This window comes from Abramis brama (assembly GCF_963993115.1).
Source record: "Abramis brama genome assembly, chromosome: 9".
NCBI lineage: Eukaryota > Metazoa > Chordata > Actinopteri > Cypriniformes > Leuciscidae > Abramis > Abramis brama.
The window spans coordinates 41,581,831-41,606,316 of NC_139971.1; the positions used below are offsets into that span (position 1 = coordinate 41,581,831).

Consider the following 24,486-nt stretch of genomic DNA (forward strand, 5'->3'; position numbering starts at 1 on the left):
TTTTCTCTAGACTTTCAGACTGCAGTATCACAGAAGAAGGTTATAAAGCTCTGGCTTCAGCTCTGAAATCAAACCCTTCACACCTGATAGAGCTGGATCTCAGAGGAAATGATCCTGGACAATCAGGAGTGAAGGAGCTCGATGATCTACTACAGGATCAGAAGTGTCAACTCAAGACACTGAGGTGAGTACTATTAAAACAACACTCAATAGTCTTAATCCCGTTTTTGCCAAAAGAGAATTCAACTGTCAAAAACACATCTATAAATAAGATTTTGAAAAGACTAAAGGCCCTTTCACAAGATTATGAAAATACCCAAATGAAATGACATGTAATGTACTTACTCTGTTTCCAGGTTTTTGGATCATATTGCGGATGAAGCCTGTCAGTATGTGAAAGGAATTGTGGGTAAAAACTCGTTACTCCTGAGAGATCTGAATCTGAGTGAACATGAACTAGGAGACACACGAGTGAATCAGATCGCTGCTCTACTGCAGGATAAACACTGTAAACTCAACACACTGGAGTGAGTGGAACTTTTCTAACATTTTTATTGGACATTTAAATGATCTTAAATCGGGTGAACCCTACAGAACTCACAAGCACTAATCTTCAGTGATCACTAAATGTTGGCATCAAGTACTTTGTGTTTGTAAATTCTCCCTCTTCTGTTCATCATTTTAGGCTGAGTAAGTGTGGTCTAACAGAGGAAAGCTGTTCAGCTCTCGCTACAGTCCTGAGATCAAACTCCAGTCTGAAAGAGCTTGACATCAGCAACAATAATCTGCAGGATTCAGGAGTGAAGAAACTCCAGAACGGATTAGGAAATACAAACTGTACACTGGAGAGACTCAGGTGAGTTCAATGAACCATTATTTTATTTTACTAATCACATTTTTAATTTTTCAATTTTAAAATATTACTGTTGTAAATAAAAGGAAAGGAAAATACATGCTTCTGTCAGATGTGATTTTTTTTTAATTTATTGATTCTCTGATTAAAATAAAAGAAAATAAATAAAGTGCATTTGACCGTTTTTTATGTAAATCATTTTTCGTGTATTTTTTTTGAGTGGTAATAAATGTCTTTTCTCTAGACTTTCAGACTGCAGTATCACAGAAGAAGGTTATAAAGCTCTGGCTTCAGCTCTGAGATCAAACCCTTCACACCTGATAGAGCTGGATCTCAGAGGAAATGATCCTGGACAATCAGGAGTGAAGGAGCTCGATGATTTACTACAGGATCAGAAGTGTCAACTCAAGACACTGAGGTGAGTACTATTAAAACAACACTCAATAGTCTTAATCCCCTTTTTGCCAAAAGAGAATTCAACTGTCAAAAACACATCTATAAATAAGATTTTGAAAAGACTAAAGGCCCTTTCACAAGAGTATGAAAATATCCAAATGAAATGGCATGTAATGTACTTACTCTGTTTCCAGGTTTTTGGGTCATATTGCGGATGAAGCCTGTCAGCATGTGAGAGGAATTGTGGATAAAAACCCGTTACTCCTGAGAGAGCTGAATCTGAGTGAACGTGAACTAGGAGACACAGGAGTGAATCAGATCGCTGCTCTTCTGCAGGATAAACACTGTAAACTCAACACACTGATGTGAGTTGAACTTTTCTAACATTTTTATTGGACATTTAAATGATCTTAAATCGGGTGAACCCTACAGAACTCAGAAGCACTAATCTTCAGTGATCACTAAATGTTGGCATCAAGTACTTTGTGTTTGTAAATTCTCCCTCTTCTGTTCATCATTTTAGGCTGCGTAAGTGTGGTCTAACAGAGGAAAGCTGTTCAGCTCTCGCTACAGTCCTGAGATCAAACTCCAGTCTGAAAGAGCTTGACATCAGCAACAATAATCTGCAGGGTTCAGGAGTGAAGAAACTCCAGAACGGATTAGAAAATACAAACTGTACACTGGAGAAACTCAGGTGAGTTCAATGAACCATTATTTTATTTTACTAATCACATTTTTATTTTTTCTAATTTCAAATATTACTGTTGTAAAAAAAGGAAAGAAAAATACATGCTTCTGTCAGATGTGATTTTTATTTATTGATTGATTCTCTGATTAAAATAAAAGAAAATAAATAAAGTGCATTTGACCGTTTTTCATGTAAATCATTTTTCGTGTATTTTTTTTTGAGTGGTAATAAATGTCTTTTTTCTAGACTTTCAGACTGCAGTATCACAGAAGAAGGTTATAAAGCTCTGGCTTCAGCTCTGAGATCAAACCCTTCACACCTGATAGAGCTGGATCTCAGAGGAAATGATCCTGGACAATCAGGAGTGAAGGAGCTCAGTGATTTACTACAGGATCAAAAGTGTCAACTCAAGACACTGAGGTGAGTACTATTAAAACACTCAAAAGTCTTAATCCTGTTTTTGCCAAAAGAGAATTCAACTGTCAAAAACACATTTATAAATAAGATTTTGAAAAGACTAAAGGCCCTTTCACAAGAGTATGAAAATACCCAAATGAAATGACATGTAATGTACTTACTCTGTTTCCAGGTTTTTGGATCATATTGCGGATGAAGCCTGTCAGTATGTGAGAGGAATTGTGGGTAAAAACCCGTTACTCCTGAGAGAGCTGAATCTGAGTGAACGTGAACTAAGAGACACAGGAGTGAATCAGATCGCTGCTCTACTGCAGGATAAACACTGTAAACTCAACACACTGATGTGAGTTGAACTTTTCTAACATTTTTATTGGACATTTAAATGACCTTAAATCGGGTGAACCCTACAGAACTCACAAGCACTAATCTTCAGTGATCACTTATTGTTGGCATCAAGTATTTTGTGTTTGTAAATTCTCCCTCTTCTGTTCATCATTTTAGGCTGCGTAAGTGTGGTCTAACAGAGGAAAGCTGTTCAGCTCTCGCTACAGTCCTGAGATCAAACTCCAGTCTGAAAGAGCTTGACATCAGCAACAATAATCTGCAGGATTCAGGAGTGAAGAAACTCCAGAACGGATTAGAAAATACAAACTGTACACTGGAGAGACTCAGGTGAGTTCAATGAACCATTATTTTATTTTACTAATCACATTTTTAATTTTTGTAATTTAAAATATTACTGTTGTAAATAAAAGTAAAGGAAAATACATGCTTCTGTCAGATGTGATTTTTATTTATTGATTTGATTCTCTGATTAAAATAAAATAAAATAAATAAAATGCATTTGACCGTTTTTCATGTAAATAATTTTTCGTGTATTTTTTTTTTTGAGTGGTAATAAATGTCTTTTCTCTAGACTTTCAGACTGCAGTATCACAGAAGAAGGTTATAAAGCTCTGGCTTCAGCTCTGAGATCAAACCCTTCACACCTGATAGAGCTGGATCTCAGAGGAAATGATCCTGGACAATCAGGAGTGAAGGAGCTCAGTGATTTACTACAAGATCAGAACTGTCAACTCAAGACACTGAGGTGAGTACTATTAAAACAACACTCAATAGTCTTAATCCCGTTTTTGCCAAAAAATAATTCAACTGTCAAAAACACATCTATAAATAAGATTTTGAAAAGACTAAAGGCCCTTTCACAAGAGTATGGAAATACCCAAATGAAATGGCATGTAATGTACTTACTCTGTTTCCAGGTTTTTGGGTCGTATTGCGGATGAAGCCTGTCAGTATGTGAAAGGAATTGTGGGTAAAAACCCGTTACTCCTGAGAGATCTGAATCTGAGTGAACATGAACTAGGAGACACAGGAATGAATCAGATCGCTGCTCTACTGCAGGATAAACACTGTAAACTCAACACACTGTCGTGAGTATTGTACATTTAGTATTGTAGATTTAAATTATGTTAAAGACATCTTGTAACAAAAACACAATTCTCAGTTATGTTGAAATCAAGTACTTTGTGTTTGTAAATTCTCCCTCTTCTGTTCATCATTTTAGGCTGCGTAAGTGTGGTCTAACAGAGGAAAGCTGTTCAGCTCTCGCTACAGTCCTGAGATCAAACTCCAGTCTGAAAGAGCTTGACATCAGCAACAATAATCTGCAGGATTCAGGAGTGAAGAAACTCCAGAACGGATTAGGAAATACAAACTGCACACTGGAGAGACTCAGGTGAGTTCAATGAACCATTATTTTATTTTACTAATCACATTTTTAATTTTTCTAATTTAAAATATTACTGTTGTAAATAAAAGGAAAATACATGCTTCTGTCAGATGTGATTTTTTTTATTTATTGATTCTCTGATTAAAAGAAAATAAAATAAATAAAGTGCATTTGACCGTTTTTTATGTAAATCATTTTTCGTGTATTTTTTTTTTGAGTTGTAATAAATGTCTTTTCTCTAGGCTTTCAGACTGCAGTATCACAGAAGAAGGTTATAAAGCTCTGGCTTCAGCTCTGAAATCAAACCCTTCACACCTGATAGAGCTGGATCTCAGAGGAAATGATCCTGGACAATCAGGAGTGAAGGAGCTCGATGATTTACTACAGGATCAGAACTGTAAACTCAAGACACTGAGGTGAGACGTGATGAAATAATACAACAAAAATGATAAGCAGCCAAATTATTTATAGAATTATTCATTAACCCTCTAGGGTCGACAATCACGCCGGCGCGTTTTTCTGGATTTTCTTTACATAGCAGCAAACTAGACTTAAAATACTCTTTTATGGTCATACAGATAAAAGAAATATGAAAAAATAAACTGTAAAAGGTCTACTTTTGTATTTGTCCACTTACAATCCAAACAAAACATTGTGCTTTTGTAAAATAAAGAAAATAAACGGTGTGCTTTCTGCCTCTCCGTCTCCGTGACCTTTTTTTCTGGAGCACATCTGGTGTCTACTTTTAAATGATCTAATTCAAAACGAAAAAAAAAATATTCTCAGTTTATGTAATCTTTATGAAAAGAGAGAGATGTCAGTCGTTCTCATGGCAGTTCATTTTCTGCTAATTTGAAAACGCCTACGGTGTTTTCAATGATTTGAGGCGATCCACGCAAACCTATCAACACCCACATCAACTCGATAAAACACATCAAGTTTAATCAGATTCATGTACTTTACGTCATCTTGCAATGCTGTAAGGAATAATAATAGCGTAATAATAATCCTGGAAAAATGTACCCCAGAAGAAGAGCTGGTTTCAGTTTCGTTTAGAGGATCCAGCTGAGGATTGTCAATAGTAAGTTCTTTATTCTTAAGTTCTTTATTCTAATCGCGATATGGAATAATGTCTGTAAACCACAAAAAGACTTAAAACATATTTAAAGTTTTAATATGAATCCTCTGTGTTATGCGTGTCTCTGTGTGAATGAATGGCACAGATGCGCACTTTTGTTTACTACACGCAATTACATTAGTAAACATGCAAAATGAAGCAAAAACTCTAGGTGACAACATCCATTAGTCAAGTCTTGTGGACACATATTTAGTATGTGTTTTGTGGCCTTTTTTTTCAGAGACTTTTTTTGTTTTTTCAAGAACCATGCATAAATGCTATTCTCTCAAAAATACAAACATGTATATACATGTTGCTCACATATTATGGTAGCCCTGTTTGTGCTAAATAGAGTGAAATAACATTTTGCCATTAATATATTTTTAAGCAACTGAAAAAAGCACAAATGTCAGGGCATGTCAAAACATCTCAAGGGCCCCAAAAACACATTGAGCCCCTAAGGGTTAATACAATCCATTGCAAAGTAAATTGAACATAATACATTTGACACTGTTTTCACTGTTTTGCAATCAGATGCTATTTTTAATAAAGGGTTAGTTAAAAATTTAATTGAATCCTGCTTTATCTTCCCTTCTCCAGGTTTTTAAATTCTGCTGCAGAGGAAGCCTGTCAGTTTGTGAACAGAGTTCTGGGTGAAAATCTGTTACTCCTGAGAGAACTGAATCTGAGTGGATGTGAACTTGTACCCTCAGGATTGAAGAAACTTTCTGCTGTACTGCAGGATAAACACTGTAAACTCAACACACTGATGTAAGTTTTATTATCATTGCAATAAATCATTTTTTATTATAAGTGTGAACTTGCTCCTTATTGTATTATGTATATTTTGCAATGTCATCATCACCATAACCAGTAGTTGTCAACTCTTCAAATGTGTAGATAAAACTTCTAACTATGTTTCTCTTTATATAGTCTGAATAACAGCAAAATCACAGATGAAGACTGTCATGTTCTGACTGAAGCTTTAAATTCAAACCCGTCAAATCTGACAGAGCTGAATCTGAGTGGGACTGAACTGAGAAACTCAGGAATGAAGATCTTCTCTGCGCTGCTCAATAATGAACAGTGTCAACTGAAAAAGCTGAAGTAAGTAATTTTTAAAAATCTGTTATAATGCAAATCTCATATTCGTGGATAAAAGTAGCGATTACTAGCCTGTATAATTGTATGCATATTTACACCATTTTTATTTTTTGCTGTGTTCTGTCTTCTACAGGTTTAACTGCAGCAGTATTACAGCAGAAGGTTGTTCTGTTCTGGCGTCAGCGTTTAATTCAAACCCTTCAAACCTGAAAGAGCTGGAACTGAGTGAGAATAAACTAGGAAACTCTGGAGTAACAGAAATCTCCACTCTACTGGGAAATTCACAGTGTACACTGCAGATACTCAGGTTTGAATTTAAACATGGGCAGAAATCTTATGTCAGTGATGTCACTTACAGAAACAAAAAAATAAATATATTAAAAATTATTGTCAGACATGTGGCTTTTTAAGTACTGAGAATTCTGAATATGATAATCCTGAAAAAGAAATCTTGTTTTTATTGAATTAGTTAATTGTTTGACTTATAAGACTTTATTCAATTGCTTTTAGACTTTCAGACTGCAGTATCACAGAAGAAGGTTATAAAGCTCTTGCTTCAGCTCTGAGATCAAACCCTTCACACCTGATAGAGCTGGATCTCACAGGAAATGATCCTGGACAATCAGGAGTGAAGGAGCTCAGTGATTTACTGCAGGATCAGAACTGTCAACTCAAGACACTGAGGTGAGACGTGATGGAAAAATAAATAAAATAATGTACAGATTAGGGCTGCACCCGAGTAGTCAACGAGAAGATGCTTAGTTGACCAAAATTGTATTAGTTGGTAAGTGGCAGAAGAAAAAAAACTCCACAGGAAGTGGCAAGTCACACAGTCCACTACAGATGGATCATTATTGGCTGGTCCTTGTGGTAATTACAGTTGGGCAGGAAATCCAAATGCTCGCATATCATTCACCGACCGCAAATATGTCTCATCACATTTTTATCACATTAACTATTGAGCAGCTTTATAGTACAGCTCGCTCAAATGTTAACATAGAAAAATGTGTGATATTGTTTGGTGCATATTCATATGTTTGTGCGGAGTGTGGAAGTTGAATAGTAGTGTGCTGCATGACAGTTAACATGCCGGTGCAATCACTTGCATTTAACTTAAGATACTCTGTCATTTTTGGTCATACAGGTAAGATTAATACATCATTCAAAACTGTATAGGGGCTTATTTTATTTGTGCATGCTCAAAATAAAAACAAAACATGCTTTTATAAAATAATGAAAACAAACAAGATGCGCTGTCTGTCGACTCAGTCCCTGTGAACTTGAGCGTGTCAAAAAATTTAATGAAACTCAGTGTATACTTGCATCACAGACATATTAAATATATTTATAGAAAGCTTGAAATGTCTGTTTTGAAATGAACCAATTCAACTGGAAAAAATATTCTCAGATTATGTAATCCATACGCATATAGGTTCGTCCACTACTGCAGAGGTGACGAGTCAGGTGAAATCACAGTAAACACTAGGGGTGGAGCGGTACATGTATTCGTATTTAACCGAAACGGTATGGGCATCATGGTTCGGTGCATGAATATGAATTATATGAAAATACACGGAGAATACACGGTATAAAAATTAATAAAACCCGCATGCAAATTAATTAATGTAATGCGGAACTACTGTTAGATACGTGGGTTCTTTAAGGACATCTAATTTGTAGCTCCGCCTTAGCTCTGAAGCTCCGTGGCTATAATGAACAGGTTGCAATGTCAAGATTGCAATGCTGGAATATGTTGTGTGTGTGTGTGCGTGCGTGCGTGTGTGTGTGTGAGAGAGAGAGAGAGGCGCGGGCGCGATCGAACAGTGGAAACATACTCCGTCATTTTGTTCATAGAGGACATCATTCAAACTGCAAAGTGTTTACTTATATTTGTGTACACTCACAATAAAACACAACATTGTGCTTTTGTCAAACTGTAACCTAACTGTCACCCAACCAAAATCTCTCTCTCTCTCACACACACACACACACACACACACACACACACACACACACACACACACACACACACACACACACACACACACACACACACACACACACACACACACAGTTTAAAAGCAAAAAATATTTATCCAACCCCAATTAAAAACAGTCTGTGGGTGCCAACATTCATCATATTGCATTGGTTTTCATTTCTTGTCCTCAAACAGAGCAACCGGTCCGGTGACACGCCCCCCAAGGAAGAAGATTTTGAATTTTTTTTTGAAAAATAACTCCTGAAATGATGACTTCTGGTGAATATTGTGGAAACTAATTGATATATTTAGATAAATATATTTAATATATTTAATACATTGTAGCATATTATAATACAACTTATTAGGCCTATATTTATAGAATAGCAAAGTAGGCCTAATCAATATACAAGTCTGAACCACATAAGTTAGATGTGAAATATAAAGCCTATCATGATCATTTTGCCAACAATGAACCATGGATTTGTTTAGTTTATAATACGTTTTATTTCTAACTTAAACAAATACAACATATAGCATTCAAAACTTTATCGGCTTAGACTGCATTTGAAGAAAAATAAACAACAGTTTTCTGTAGCCTTGTGCAAACTTATTCAATAGAATTAGACTTCTAGAATGTTCTTTCCAGTGCAAAAAAATATATTTTTAATTTAATTAGACAACATTTTAAGGAGGTGTAGTGCAAATATATTTATGTAATTATACTTCCATTATAGTTAACTTTCTTTCCAGTGCAAAACAATAATATAAAAAACATAAATAAAAAAACAGCTAATAAAGAAAATCTAAAATATTGCACTCAAATACTGCATTCAAGCAATACAACACCTGTATGTATGCACATGGAAAATCTCACAGAAATAAATAAACCTCCAGACTAAGCACATTGTGCAGCTATTTTTTCCATGTGTACTTTTTTGATTTCTTTACAATGTTCGGCTAAACCTGTACTATCTCTTTTAATATAATCACTTTCTTATGAACTATATTTGAGTTTTAAAAATCCACATGATTACATAGCCTACCATATCAGCCTCTGGAGACGTCTGACGGACAAGGAACCTTGACATCTCTCGGCCGTGTATTCATTGTCCCTCACGCATTCCAACCACGGGTTGGTAGTCATTTTCCCATTCAATTCTATATTTTTGTGCTCTTTTCTTTTTCGCCGGCTGCTCGGAGGTAGTCATTTTTACATTTCCCGCTGTTGTTACTTGTCATCATCGTTGCTACGATACGTGACTCACAATGACTGAAACGACCAATTAAAAGGGCATTCTCTGATGATGTTCCAAGATGTTAAAAACGCTACGCTGATCATAGACAAACAGGGGGAAAAATTAGTATCTACCGCACCGTCGGGTTTTTTTTTTTCCTTATCATAGCCTACAAATGTCTTCGTTCATAGTCTGACATATATTAGAAGCTATATGTGTCTGTCATGGATTTGCACTGAATTGATTCTCAAAAATACGGAACAAAGTGCGTTCCGTATCAGTTCAATACGGAACAAGACTTTTATGTGTCAAATACGGAACGATTCCGTATTATACGGAACGGTTGGCAACCCTAGTACCGTTCCACCCCTAGTAAACACTAGTTTATCAATTAATGATTAGGCTGTCTCCTTGCTGTTTTTTCATGACACATTCATAATCATTACTTTTGCCAGTGCGTTTTGGCAAGTTTTATGTTTTTGTGTGGCTATATATTATTGTCATTGATCTCTGAGGGAAGTCTCAAATGCAGAATGAGTGTTCAGGGATTTATTGACAAACCAACAGACTAGACAAGATAGTGAGGAAGAGGAGGAGATAACAGTCCAAACACTAGGCAGGGAACGGGCACGATGACAGGTAAGCAGGAAGAGCAACCACTGTAACTAGCTCAAGATGACGGTAGGCTGGAGAGCAGTTCTGGCAGGGCAGAATAAGACCAGAGGATACCAGCGACGGCCAGGCAGGAACCCCAAGTTCAACGGCCAATGACCTCCAGTATCTCAGGCTCTACACCAGGCTTGCTGTTATGCAAGGAGAGTAAACGGCTAAGGAAGCTCTGCTTGCAGGACAGGACAGGATCTAAAGACACAGGGAAAAGACAAGACAGACAGGACCGATGGCAGAACAAAAGCCATGCTAAATTAATTAACTTGTACAAATAACACTAGATTTAGCAACAAGAAAAGTACTATGAAAGTACACAGAGGCACAATGTTTAATGAATCTGCAAAACGTGAGGGAAAGAACACACATTATAAAGGAAGCAGAGAACAGGGGGAACAGGTGACAATATTCAGACAAGGAACAGGTGACAATACTCAGACAAGGAACAGGTGAACACACTCACACAATCGAGGAGTTGAGAACACAAGGAAAGGGTGAGCACACCCAGACAAACTACTGTAGGACTAATCAATGACTAAACAAGAGGGTGTGGTAATTGGAAACAAGGAGGCAGGAACACAGGAGCACATGGCGAACACAAACAAAGACACATTAAACATAGACAAGACTGCCAGAACTGCCAGAAGAGAACCATGACAATTATAGGCTATAATTATTAAGGTTCATAATTATGTGTTATATGGTCTATTAATTATTAGTCAACTATTTGCTTAAATTAAAGACTACCCCCCAGTTTCACAGACAAGGCTTAAGTTAGCCCTAGACTAAATGGATGTTTGAGCTGTTTTAACTGAAAGCAACTTGCGCTGACATTTTAAAATATGTCAGTGCCATTATTTTGTCTTAAGCTGCACACCAGTAATGTTGTCTGTCTAGGAGAACTTTTTAAAAACTACTTAAATGCCCTAATTGAACTAAGGCCTGATATTGGCTTAGTCTAAGCCCTGTCTGTGAAACCAGGCCTACTAGTTGACTAGAAAAATCTTTAGTCGAGGGCATCCCTAGTGCAGATGAATTATTAATATAAATATTACTTGACTAAATGATCTGTTGCATCAGTAAATTCAAGACAATCAGATGCTATTTTCATGAGGTCAAGTTTAGTTTTGAACTGAATTGAATCCTGCTTCATATTCCCTTTTTCAGGTTTTTGAGTCCTACTGCAGATGAAGCCTGTCAGTATGTAACTGGAATTGTGGGTAAAAACCCGTTACTCCTGAGAGAACTGAATCTGAGTGAACGTGAACTAGGAGACACAGGAGTGAATAGGATCGCTGCTCTACTGCAGGATAAACACTGTAAACTCAACACACTGATGTGAGTATTTTACAGTTTACTGTCACTGCTGTTCTTTAAAGGGTTTGCAGAATAAGAACCATTATTCTTTTTATTATTGTTGTTGTTGCAGAAATAAACTAAATGTTTCCTGTCTTTGTTTTGTTTCTGTTCAGTCTGAATAATAACAGTATTACAGCAGAAGGTTGTGCTGCTCTGACGTCAGCGTTTAATTCAAACCTTATAGAGCTGGATCTGAGTGAGAATAAACTAGGAAACTCTGGAATAAAGAAGATCTGTGTCCTGTTGGAAAATACACAATGCAGTTTGGAAATGCTGAAGTGTGTATTTATATCATTGCACATTTCTATATACATTTATAATGTTTGATTAGTTATGATGAAAATGAAGGCTCTAATTTGACTCTTTTCACCTCAGTTTTACTGTGACAGCCTAATATTCTGCCTAACATCTCCTTTTGTATGTAACTGAAGAAATTCATTTTGAAACAATATGTGGTTGAATAAATCAATTATTTTGGACAGTTGATTCAATTAATACATTTATTATCAAGGTTTTGGTTAATGTATATATACTGTATAGATCATTTTGGAGAAAAGCACACAAAATTAGCATATATGTTTGTTTGTCAGAATTATTTGTAAAGCTCAGTTCTTGTATGATAAACTATCTCTCAACAAAGAATACATAATATTGTTTTGTTTTTTCAGACTTTCAGACTGCAATATCACAGAAGAAGGTTATAAAGCTCTGGCTTCAGCTCTGAGATCAAACCCTTCACACCTGATAGAGCTGGATCTCAGAGGAAATGATCCTGGACAATCAGGAGTGAAGGAGCTCAGTGATTTACTACAGGATGTGCACTATAGATTGAAAACCATCAGGTGAAGAAATTTAATTGTACTTTATCTTTCTGCAACCATAATGAAATGCTACATCAGTAATCATTTGAGAAGACATGTCCTCTTTTGATTTATTGTTTAATTTTATTACATCACAAAATATGGAAGGTTATGATTGTCTGGAACATTGTATTACATTGTCTTAACAGAACACAAAGATGTAATTCTTGTGTTTTTCTGAGAAGTGCTTCCCACATGAATTCCAAATTGACTTTAAACATTTACTGAACAATCTGCAAAATGCTGCATTTTTAAATGGACTACATTTATTTTGTGTGTAGATTACTTCCGACAGCACTTCACAAGCTAATGTTGCCATCTAGCGGCTGTGTGTGTAACACACTTAGCAAACTCAGCTTTATGGTCCACCAATGACCGATGCAAGCCGTACACAGTTTTAAAGTTTCCTTAAATCATACTAAAGTTCGCACAACAACTTCCAGTTCAAACACTTTAAGTCAAGTCAAGTCACCTTCATTTAGTCAAGTCAAGTCACCTTTATTTATATAGCACTTTTTACAATACAGATTGTTTCAAAGCAGCTTTACAGACATAACAGGAAAATAATGCCAGCTTAAGTAGGCTCACTGATGATTCATTTTTGTTGTAAAAGAAAAAAAAGTTATCAATTTCATTTATTTATATATATATATATATATATATATATATATATATATATATATATATATATATATATATATATATATATATGGCCACAGCCACTCTGGAGAAAACCGTGATGTCATCGTTCAGTTCAGTTCTGATATAATGGTGTCAATGCAGGCAGATCAATAATATGTTTTAATAATAAATTAAATGTCCCCAACTAAGCAAGCCAATAACCAATGGCGAAGAAAGGCAAAAAAGGCGACAGTGGCAAGGAACCAAAACTCCATCAGGTGACAGAATGGAGAAAAAAACAGTTCTCCTCTGGCCAACGAACAAACAGTTTATGATGACGATTCATGCAGCATTACAGGTCAGAAGTCAGATTGGAACATTCAAAATATTATCCAGTTCCATCTGGTTGAAGATCAGAGTAATCTCGCGCATATGGAGATGAGTTTGTTGAAGATCAGTGCCGATGACTGTCATCTCGATGAGGCCTTCACAGGGGAGAGTCTAGTTGACAACCTCTGCTGACACTTCAGGGATGCGTTGGAGTCGTGTCAAGGCTCAGGTCCCCAATCTGATCTGGATACAGCCCGGGTCCGGCTGATTACAATTAACATTAGCGTAGATGCCATTCTCATTCTCGAGTACATCGGGTGTTATAGGAAGTGTTCCGGTTCCGACTGACCTAATCTATGCAGCCTAATGATCATTTTACTGATTTAAATAATAGGAATGTATATTGTTCTGTGTATGCCAGTTTGAAGAGATGTGTTTTTAATCTTGATTTAAACTGACAGAGTCTGTCTGCTTCCCGGACAATGTTAGGAAGACTGTTCAAACGTTTAGGTGCTAAATAGGAAAAGTATCTACCGCCAGCAGTCGATTTATTAATAAATACCTAGGGTTGTGTTTTTCTTCTAAGAGAGTCGAAAAATAAGCACATCTAGCAGTTTTTAAGGCCTTTCTATATGCAATCGTGCTCTCTCTCCATGAAATTAGAAAAACTCTAATTTTGTTTTCTTCCAGCTTTGCTCCATTTTTCTGGCTGCTCTCTTAAGGGCCCGAGTGTGCTCGTTGTACCACGGTGTTGGACTACTTTCTTTAATCTTCTTTAAAGGAACACACCGACTTTTTGGGACTTTAGCTTATTCACCGTATCCCCCAGAGTTAGATAAGTCCATACCCTTCTCATCTCCGTGCGTGCCATAACTGTCTGATGCACCCACCGCTATCCTAGCTTAGCACAAATATTGCTACTTTTGCGGAGTGATTTGCTCCAACTCTGAGCGAACTCTCTGCTCCTCATCACGGGGCTTCTCAGGTGCTGTGAGCAAATCACTCTGCCCAAGTAGCAGTGCTTTGCCTTCTGAGAATATAGTTCCCAGTATGTATACGGTTAGAAGATGGCTGTGTCTCATGACCTTGTTATTTGTACACGCTGTGACTATACAAATCACAACATGTAAATAGGAAAATGTTGGCGTTATTTTGTCACTTATTGGGAGCAGTATGCTAGCTGGAGCCATTTACCTCCAGTCTTTGTGCTAAGCTAGGCTAGCAGTGGGTGCGTCAGACAGAGTTACGGCACGCACAGAGATGAGAAGGGTATGTATGGACTTATCTAACTCTGGGGGATACGGTGAATAAGCTAAAGTCCCAAAAAGTTGGCGTGTTCCTTTAAGTGCAAAGGAGCAACTGTGTCTAAAGTGCTGGAAAAGAGAGAGTCAATAGTTTCTGTTGCAACATCGAGTTCCTCTAAGCTATCTGGGATGCTAAGGAGATGAAACTGATCAGGAAGATTATTTATAAAGCAATCTCTAGTGTTAGAAGTGATAGTTCTACCATATTTGTAACACAGAGTCAGCTTTGCAGCCATGGCTAAATGTAGTATACACAAGACTAGATAATAATCTGAGTTGTCATCGTTCTGTTGCAGAATTTCAACGGGATCAACATTGATTCTATGTGGCAATATTAGATCTAAAGTATGATTACGACAATGAGTGTATGGTACACCCAATGCCAGATGGTTTAGTATGGCACACCCAAACCTCTCGTTATAGAGTGTTGCAGGAATGACATATTTTTGTAGGCCAACCCAGAAGTCAGCATCACCTTGGTTAACTTGACAAAAAAACAATTGGGTTTTTTTCTTTGGCTTTTGGATTAAATAAGGTCTGTGACTAACAAAAGCTTATGATTTTTCATCATAATAATCTTGACAAATTAAGAATTTTGATGCGTAAATACAATCTGCAGAAGTCAAATGATAAATGTAGGCTGTAAACTAACTACACCATGGCCACACTACACGCATGACTTCAATGACACCCTCACTAAGCTTCCTACAAGTCTAACAACTATAATAGTTTGCAAGAGTGCAATTAAGGAGGCTGTGAAAATGGACTAGTAAGTAAATTTGTTTACCTGTTCAGCTGATGATGTTTAATTTCCCCAACAATCACTGTAGTTCCATTTAGCCACCTGTTAGCAATTGCTTTTTACAAGTAAAAGCTTAAAAAATTCACAAGAGGGTATTACTGATGTTATTTATATTGTAGAATAAAACATGAAAATATCTTGAAATAATGTCTGTGGTAAACACAACCTTAAGCATTTAACCAAAAACCCATTAAAAAAAAAACATCGACTTCAGGACAATGGAACTGGGAGTGCTAAAATGCTAACTCGTTTCTAAGTTCTACAATATATGTATATAGTACAACAACAGAAACTGAAACCTCTAAAACATGCTTCTTCGGGCAGAATCCATTATAAACTGCTTGCAGTCTGTGTTTCACACAGCACAATGTGAAACGTCTTGGGCTGCTCTGAAGCCAAATACACAGTTACAGTGATTTGCTGAAATCTAGACGCGAGTCAGTATAGGCTGGGTTTTCTCTGCTTTAGCTCTGTTTTGGACTGACTGTTTGAATGCTTTCACTTAGTTGATTCTTGGACAAAAAAAAATCTCCAGGAGTTTACTGGTTTACAATGATCGGATCGCAAACAAAGCAGCAGAAACAAAACAGTGTCTTATGTCCAAAAATTTGTCCAATAAATTCTCTTCTACTTCCTGTAGGTTTTTGAAAAGTGCCGCTGCACAAGAAGCGTGTGAGTGTCTTACTAAAGTTCTGTGTAAAAGTCCATTATTGCTGACAGAACTGGATCTGAGTGAAGATAAATTAGGAGATCTGGATGGAGAGAAGCTCTCTGCTCTTTTGATGGACTCTCATAGCAAAGTGGATAAAATCCAGTGAGTCAATGTGATTTATACATTATAACTCCTCTGTTAATTGATTGTAAATGACTGTCAGGCATGTGTCAGCAGATATGAATAGCTGTTGATATGGTGTGTGTTGAATATGTGCGGAATAATTAATACTGCTGTTTTTGTGTTTAGGCTGAATAACTGTGATCAGACAGAGAAAAGCTGTTCAGTTCTAGCTACTGTTCTCTCCTCTAAAACCATCCTGAAAGAGCTGAACCTGAACAACAGCCGTCTGCTGAACTCTGGAGTTAAAGAGATCTGTGAGGGACTGAAGAATCCTGTATGTGAGCTGAAGATACTTGAGTGAGTACATTTCACCATCAACTACACTCAACACCACAGAAATCACAGGAGCATGACACACTGGATTGGATATTCTGTTTGGATTGGATACCCCTGTCTTTTCTCTTTTGTCCAATTTTTTTATTTTTTTGCAAAAGCCTGTATTCAACTTTTGAATTGTAATTTACTGTATATAATTTACTATTATAAATATAAATATTTGTATTTAAAAATATAAATATAAAATCTGCCAGATGTACACATTTCAGTGTTATTTGCTGGATTTAATTTACAATGCATTATTATTGTCCACAGAAAAGTGGTAAACAGGTTTATGTAAAATAGATGCTTGTGTACCTTTTCTAGTAAGGCCTAAAGAAAAAGTTATGGACAACTTGCACTAGTACTTCCATGTTCTGCTCATTAAAGGCTCAAGCATTTCCTTTCAGTGCATGTATGTTACAGTCACTCATGAGGACAGATTGTTTTACTGTTTAGGGATATCAAACAACGAATAATGTTTTGACTTTATCAAGAATCATCGCCACCTTTCTCCCCTCTAGCGACAGCCCTGCCCTGAGGTGAAATATTTTCGTATGTTTACAAGCCACTGCTTCCTCAAATCAGTTTGGACTAAATTAAAACATGTTCCATTGAGCTGGGACAATTGTGTACTCCATAAACAACTCTCCTATCTCTGAAAAATACTGATTTTTATGTGGCATTTAAATAACTAGGTGACCACAGCACATGAACAATATCACATCACTGGAAATTACTTAGACACATTATTTGAAAACAAAAATATGTTACAGCTCACTGTAAGTGGTCAATTCATTGAATTATGGAAAAGATATTCTATACATGTAACAGTTTATAAGACCGATTTGAGTATCCATATCACCGTGTGTGGATCTGTATCTTAACTCTGAATTTACTGCATGGTGGCTGTGTGTAAGTGATTCTGTTGATGCTATAAGTATAGGGCATAGAATCATTGAACGATTTTAGCCTCTGATTTCTTTGTTTAGGGCTGGAAGACCATACATTTTGGTCAACTTCTCATGGTAGTCTTTTTCCTACCATCAGGTTCATCAAGTGTGATCTAACAGAAGAAAGCTGTTCAGCTCTGGCGTCAGTTCTCAGTTCAGACTCCATCATTCTGAAGGATCTTGACCTGAGTAATAATAATCTGCAGGATTCAGGAGTGAAGCTGCTCTCTGATGGACTGAAAAATAACTGTAAACTGAAGAAACTCAGGTGAGATGATGTGCAACACTGGGCCTTTAGTTTGTTTATATATTTAGTCATCAGTTTCTGACTGAAACTAAGTTTAGTTTGCATATTATTTGTACAAATAACAAAATACAGAGTAGCATGCTTATTTGAAAAAAGTAACTCTGACAGTTTGCTTTGAATTTAAAAAGTAATAAATAATTGTATTCATTTCATGAAAAAAGTAATCTGATTTACAAGTAAACTGTCATTTCTGGAATTTCTATAATAATGAATTAATCATTTTACATTTTCATTCCTGTTCTAGACTTTCAAACTGCAGTATCACAGAAGGAGGTTATAAAGCTCTGGCTTCAGCTCTGAGATCAAACCCTTCACACCTGATAGAGCTGGATCTCAGAGGAAATGATCCTGGACAATCAGGAGTGAAGGAGCTTGATGATTTACTACAGGATCAGAAGTGTCAACTCAAGACACTGAGGTGAGACGTGATGAAATAATACAAAATAAATGACATACAGGTGAATTAAGATAAATTTATGCCTCTTTTCCATCGTCTAGCCAAACCGTTCTCATTGCTTAACCGATCTGGCCCAGCTAGTACGAATGTGGTTTCATTTTCCATTGTGGAGCTGATAGCAGAGCTCGTTGGAATGTAATACAACTGCAGCAGTCATTTCCTTCGTAATGCAAGAGTTTACATGAGTTAGCATTAGATGTAAATAGCAGTCACTTTATGGAGGATGGAGGATTTTAATTTGATTATTTACTTGTTTACTTCACTCAAATAGTGCACCTTGCCAGCCACAGAGAAACTGGTAGCCATGCGACAGACAAGTGTCCAATTCACCCTTCGCTGGGAGTTTGATTGACAGGCTATCTGACCAATCATAATGCGCCATCCGCTGAATCCGCCATTTTGTCCGACAAAGCAGTCAGGAGAGTTAATAGATTAACGTCCGTGGATTAGAAAAATGGTGTGTACTGACGGCTTTCCGCAGTTGAAACAACATTCCTTCTGATGTTCTTTCATGTTTATTTGATGCTATAAAATAAGTAGAAGGAAGAGATGAAACCTCGGTTCACGAGCAGCCTTAACTGATGCGCTACAACGATCTATCACGACACATTAAAGAGCCACAAAATGGTATTTATTGTTTAAATTTCTTTAAAAATTTCTACATTTAAAAGATGAGACTTTGTTTTATATAAAAAGTATCCTGCTCTGTCCTGTCTGTCGGCGCGTTGTCAGTGTCCTCTCTGCTCCGCGATGTATTTTTCACTGCTTGAGAACATGATGTCTGGTGTGAGAGTGGCATGCCATGATGTGTGGCGAGAGAGTTATAGCAACAGTAACTAAAGGGGGCGGGTCTTTGCGAACCGTCAGTGCTGACGTCACTACCCACATTCTACCTGCATGGTTCAGCACAGTTAGCTAATCGTGCTGAGAATTCTGGCCTGAGAACAGTTTGTAATTGTGCTGTGCCAAACCAGGATCAAGTGGAAATATTACTGGAACGGTTTCTTATTGTTCTTAGAACAGTTTGGCCCAAAAGTGGAAAAGTGGCTGTAAATTCAGTAATGCAGTAAACTGCATAATCTTTTGTTGTTGTCAAAGTTAACAAGGATTAACATTAGACTATTAATAAAAAAAATACTACGGTTTGTTAAAAACTGAATTAATTCCTGCTTCATCTTTCCTTCTGCAGGTTTTTGAGTCATGATGCAGATGAAGCCTGTCAGTATGTGAGAGGAATTGTGGGTAAAAACCCGTTACTCCTGAGAGAACTGAATCTGAGTGGATGTAAACTAAGAGACACACGAGTGAATCGGATCGCTGCTCTACTGCAGGATAAACACTGTAAACTCAACACACTGATGTAAGTATTTTACATTGTTTTATACTTTACAAAGCGTCTTTAAAACAATAAACTATTTGATATTACATTTTTAATGGCTAAGATTAACTGAGCCATCATACAGATCAGTGGCCGCTTGCATAAAGTGCTTAGACTAGCCTTACAAATTAGTCATCTCATTTTTTTCTTTAAGACTGATCATCTCTTTAGACTGATTAGCTGTAGCTAATTGCTGGTTGACCAGACTAGTTCTTTAAGACACAGTTTTAACTTAGGAGCTATTTTCATGCAACTGGCCACAGGGCCACAACAAAAGCACTCTCATAGGGCCCTATTTTAACGATCTAAGCGCATGGTCTAAAGCGCACGGCGCAAGTGCACTTAGGGCATGTCCAAATCCACTGCATGCAAGCAGACCATCTACAGGACAAGCCAGATTCCACCATATCTTTATGTACACAATATTAATCTTTTACATTGTATTTGTAATACAGTGTAATTTTTTTGTAATATTTGGCATGTTTGTGTGCCCTGTCTGTGTAATAAGCAGAGTGTATGTGCGTTGTGGACCCGCCTATTGGCGCACATTACTAATGCGCTCTTTAAATAACAGAAAAAATACTGGGCCATTGACTTTAGATCAGGTTTCAGTTGGTCAATGGCGCAGTCTATTTCAGTTGCTTCAAAATAGCAACGTGCCAACAATGCGACTGAACACACCTTGTTTTCAGACCTGCACGCCCATGGGTGCACAGATGTGCGCAAATGCATTTTGCTTTTTAAACAAGTGGGGCAGGACTGAAAATGATAACTGCATCGGGCAGAATCTAGCAAAAAACACTTGCTTAACGCCTGGCGCTGCATTGCGCAGTGTGTATGATATGTCCCATAGAGTGCACAGAAACGTGATGTATTCTAGTAAGTTAGACCAGTGCGAGCGCGCATTTAGAGTGCCATTAGTCTGTTTTATATATATTTATCTATGTTTGGTCTATTAAAAGGCATTTCAATTTCCCCAAAATTCAAGATAAGGGCGCAAAAATGCTGCTGTATGTCTGAATGAATCACCAGTTTGAATGAATCGGTTGAATTGCAATGACTCACTCATTAACAGTGAATTGCTGCCACCTACTAGCTGTTTTAATTCACAATTTAAAGTATATTTTAATTTTTATTAACAATTTCAAATATCAGTATTCAGCGTTTTATGTTTAAAACATCAAAATATTATTTATGCATTTGTAACTGCAGGTTAAATGTATTCATGTCCCACTGAGTTGCATTAAACAGTCTGTGTAAATGCATCTAAATGTCACTTCAGATGCAGCTTCTGTGTTTCCTCTGCATTGCAAAGATGAATTTTGTTGATACTGATTTCATTTGCTTGGTAACAGCCATTTTGTCATCTTATTCTAATTGACTTCATTGATTAAATGTTAGAATTTAATGCAAAATATGATGCACACATTTAATTAGGTTAGAAAAAAATGCGGTAACACTTTATAATAACTGCACACTATTAATCATTAGTTAAGCATTAGTAAACAGTTAATTCATAATTTATAAAGCATTAATAGACAATAATAAGCAGTTTATAAATACAGCTATAAATGCTTTATTATTGATTTAGAAACATATCAATAATGTTTAATAATTGTATTTTCATACTTTATTAATGATCAATTTATCATTTCTAAATGAAGTATAGCATTATTTACAAACCAGTTATTTAGGAGTTGTCAGTGATTCATAAGATCACTTAAGTGTAAGTAAATGTAGTAAATAGTTATAAAGCATTTAGTAGTGGTCAGTTAACTATTTTTGTGAGCTCATCTAAAGTGATAACTATTTATGCCTTGTAAAGCATTTATAAAGGAGATTTAAAGACTCAGTTATCTTCTAAACAGAAAAAGGAAACAAACACAGCTCAGTGATACAGAAGATAGAAAAAATTAACTGAGCCTTTAAATCTCCTTTGTAAATGCTTTAAGAGGCATAGTCCTCACTTTAGATGAGCTAACCCTGAATTACAGTAGAAATACATGTTAATAAACCATTTATTAACACACTAAGAAACTATTACTATATGTCTAAATAATAAGATGTATGAATATACATTGAAATAGTTTATTAATTATTTACTCACACTTTCTAAGTGATCTTATGAACCACTGACAACTCCTAAATAACTGGTTTGTAAATAATGCTATACTTCATTTAGAAATGACAAATTGATCATTAATAAAGTATGAAAATACAATTATTAAACACATTATAGATATGCTTTTAAAACAAGAATAAAGCATTTATAGCTGTATTTATATACTGCTTATTAATGTATATTAATGCTTTATAAATTATGAATGAACTGTTTACTAATTCTTAACTAATGATTATTAGCGTGGAGTTTTATTACAAAAGTGTTACCAAAAATGCGTCATAAAGCTAAAAAGCCCATAAAAGGTAAACATCCATTTAAACTTATTGGAAAAGTCATTTCTGTCTCTGCTATCAATAAAATCCCAGAAAATATCAAGACTGACAATTATTTTGGTCAATATCACACACCCTGAGCGACAAGCTTCAATCCATAGAGATTTTGATGTATATTTTATATCACTGTAAGTAAGTGTATCTGCAGAGCGCAGGGTTAATTAAAGTTATTAACATGAGCTAGAAAATAGTGAAACATGATTGATAAGTTATTAAAAGTGCAATAAACTGTAAAAGAGAACTACATTATGTACTCATAAGCTTACAGGTGGCCCCCTGTGTGCACACACACAATTCAGTTCCCCTGCATAGCCCATTGCACTTGACTATTTTCCTCTTTTTTTTAAAAAGGTTGCCAGCATTTTTGATAATTTTCACCACACTTTCATGGCCCCGAGAATATTTTGTTGCATGAATATCTGAATAGACAATGTATCCAAAGAGAGAGAGAGAGAGAAAAAAAAAAGGACCTTCTGCTTTAATTAAAAAAAAAAAAATCAATATGGGTGAACAACATTTAAAAAAAAAAAAAGAATTGAGAAAATTGTTTTTATCAAAGGGCCTGTTTACACCTGGTCACTTCATGCGTTCTCTCAGATCGGATAGCTATCTGATCTTGAAAAGACCAGGTGTAAATCTCTTCTGAAACAGATTTAAATCCAATCACTCAAACCACAACTGGAAGTCTAAATGCATATGGTTGTTGAAACCACATATGTAAATTTTACTCCTCCCAACAATGTAAAAAATAAATGCGTGAGAGCATGTTATAGGCTATATGAGGTTATAGCCAGATATGAGAGTGCTACTGCAACACACATCGCCGCAGATGAGCAGCTGAGTATCTCTTCAGCAAACTGCCGCAAATGAAAGTGAGAGTAAGTCGCAGACGTTCAATATAATCATCTTCATTAAAAGTAAAGAAACTAAATGATCTTACCAGTGCTGTTTCTGCACTCTCTCTTATTACAGTGTTCGATTTTGAAATTAGCTAATGATCAATAAAATGCAGCTCATATTTGTTGTTTTCGGTGACGTGAACTCAGTGCTTGAAGTGGGGGGGAAAAGGTGCCGGTACTCTCTTGCCTTACTCTCACCGCCTTCACCCAGGGCCGGATTAACAATTTCCTGTGCCCTGGACAACCAGACTCAAGCCCCCCCGGAGTTAGGGGGGTTCGGGGGCATGCTCCCCCGAGAAAATTTGGATTTCTCTGATCTACATATGTGCAATTTAGGACTTTTGAAGGCCAAAAAATTATAAGAAATAGGCTATCTTTAAAACCGTGTCATTAGATTATTTGTCAATACCTGCTCTCTCCTCATCTTCATATTTCTTTTTCTCTCAGTCTTCTTATCCTGGACTATTTCTTCCCCTCCTAAAGCTGAACTTAGTCTTTTCATTTTCGTCTGTGTCAATGACGAAAGTAAACATAGGCTCAACAGATATTTATACGTTTTATGAATCATTTTCTTAGACAAGTTAATTCACTCAAGGCTACCAGGAAAGCTGTAGCCTAAGTCAGTATTGCCATTAGGAACCTTCTGCAAGCTTTGAAATTTGAAAACGTCTATTTTTAAATGTTAAAAGTAATTTTAAATAATGCAAATTATATATAATGTCATATTCTGTGTTAATTTTGACCACGAACCACGCGCTGTCACTTTAATTCAGCGCGTGCAGCACAGCGAAAATAGACTCGGTGTGGAAACGATCGTTGGACTGCTGTATATGCACCGCTCCTGGAACGCATTGCCGGACCGCATCCGCGTGCAGTGTGAAAGCTCTAACCTGTTTATATGGGTGCGGAAAAAAAATAAGCACCGCATACGCATTGCAAAAGGAGTATATGTGAAATGGGCGTGACACTGACGCTTTTTTTTTGTCAGTGGTAGAGTACCGGCTACATGCAAGAAGTAGCGGTACGCAAGAAAACGTGCAGGTACGCTTTGGAGTAAAATGCAGAAGTGCCGGTACTGCGTACCGGTGAGTACCGCCCCACTTCGAGCACTGCGTGAACTCCATTAAATCTGCATATAGCACGGGAATTGAAGATCAGATTTATATCTGTTTTGCGGAGACACATTTATGTGACCAAGTGTAAATGGAATCGTTTTGATAAATCAGATATCCGATCAGTACAAACACAAAAAGTGACCAGGTGTAAACAGGCCCTAAGATTACATCTGGATCAGATTTAGAATGATGATCAAAACATAGATTCCCAAAATCAATCCGTCATTAATATTCAGTACACACTTGTACAATAGTACAGTATAGTTTTACAATACACAGTGTTTGTCAAAATGCCTGACTTGGCAAG

The 24,486-nt window shown here is 36.5% G+C and overlaps 2 protein-coding genes across 2 annotated transcripts in view; both read left to right on the forward strand.

Moving 5' to 3' along the window:
- Positions 1 to 24,486, forward strand: part of LOC311089879 (uncharacterized protein) — an 832,216-nt gene that overhangs the window by 158,549 nt on the left and 649,181 nt on the right. The gene's annotated exons all lie outside the window — the stretch shown is intronic.
- The window catches only part of LOC311090048 (uncharacterized protein), a gene marked incomplete at its 5' end in the record, with an annotated part of 50,783 nt that overhangs the window by 3,838 nt on the left and 22,459 nt on the right, over positions 1 to 24,486 (forward strand). The window contains 23 exons of the mRNA XM_084125144.1: positions 357 to 527; positions 686 to 856; positions 1,098 to 1,126; positions 1,214 to 1,271; positions 1,444 to 1,614; positions 1,773 to 1,943; positions 2,527 to 2,697; positions 2,856 to 3,026; positions 3,617 to 3,787; positions 3,922 to 4,092; positions 4,329 to 4,502; positions 5,804 to 5,974; positions 6,137 to 6,310; positions 6,441 to 6,614; positions 6,818 to 6,991; positions 11,358 to 11,528; positions 11,663 to 11,827; positions 12,218 to 12,391; positions 16,107 to 16,280; positions 16,428 to 16,598; positions 17,667 to 17,837; positions 18,121 to 18,294; positions 19,523 to 19,693. Of these exons, the coding sequence (XP_083981270.1) occupies positions 357 to 527; positions 686 to 856; positions 1,098 to 1,126; positions 1,214 to 1,271; positions 1,444 to 1,614; positions 1,773 to 1,943; positions 2,527 to 2,697; positions 2,856 to 3,026; positions 3,617 to 3,787; positions 3,922 to 4,092; positions 4,329 to 4,502; positions 5,804 to 5,974; positions 6,137 to 6,310; positions 6,441 to 6,614; positions 6,818 to 6,991; positions 11,358 to 11,528; positions 11,663 to 11,827; positions 12,218 to 12,391; positions 16,107 to 16,280; positions 16,428 to 16,598; positions 17,667 to 17,837; positions 18,121 to 18,294; positions 19,523 to 19,693 (3,693 nt within the window). The remainder of the gene's footprint in view (positions 1 to 356; positions 528 to 685; positions 857 to 1,097; positions 1,127 to 1,213; positions 1,272 to 1,443; positions 1,615 to 1,772; positions 1,944 to 2,526; positions 2,698 to 2,855; positions 3,027 to 3,616; positions 3,788 to 3,921; positions 4,093 to 4,328; positions 4,503 to 5,803; positions 5,975 to 6,136; positions 6,311 to 6,440; positions 6,615 to 6,817; positions 6,992 to 11,357; positions 11,529 to 11,662; positions 11,828 to 12,217; positions 12,392 to 16,106; positions 16,281 to 16,427; positions 16,599 to 17,666; positions 17,838 to 18,120; positions 18,295 to 19,522; positions 19,694 to 24,486) is intronic.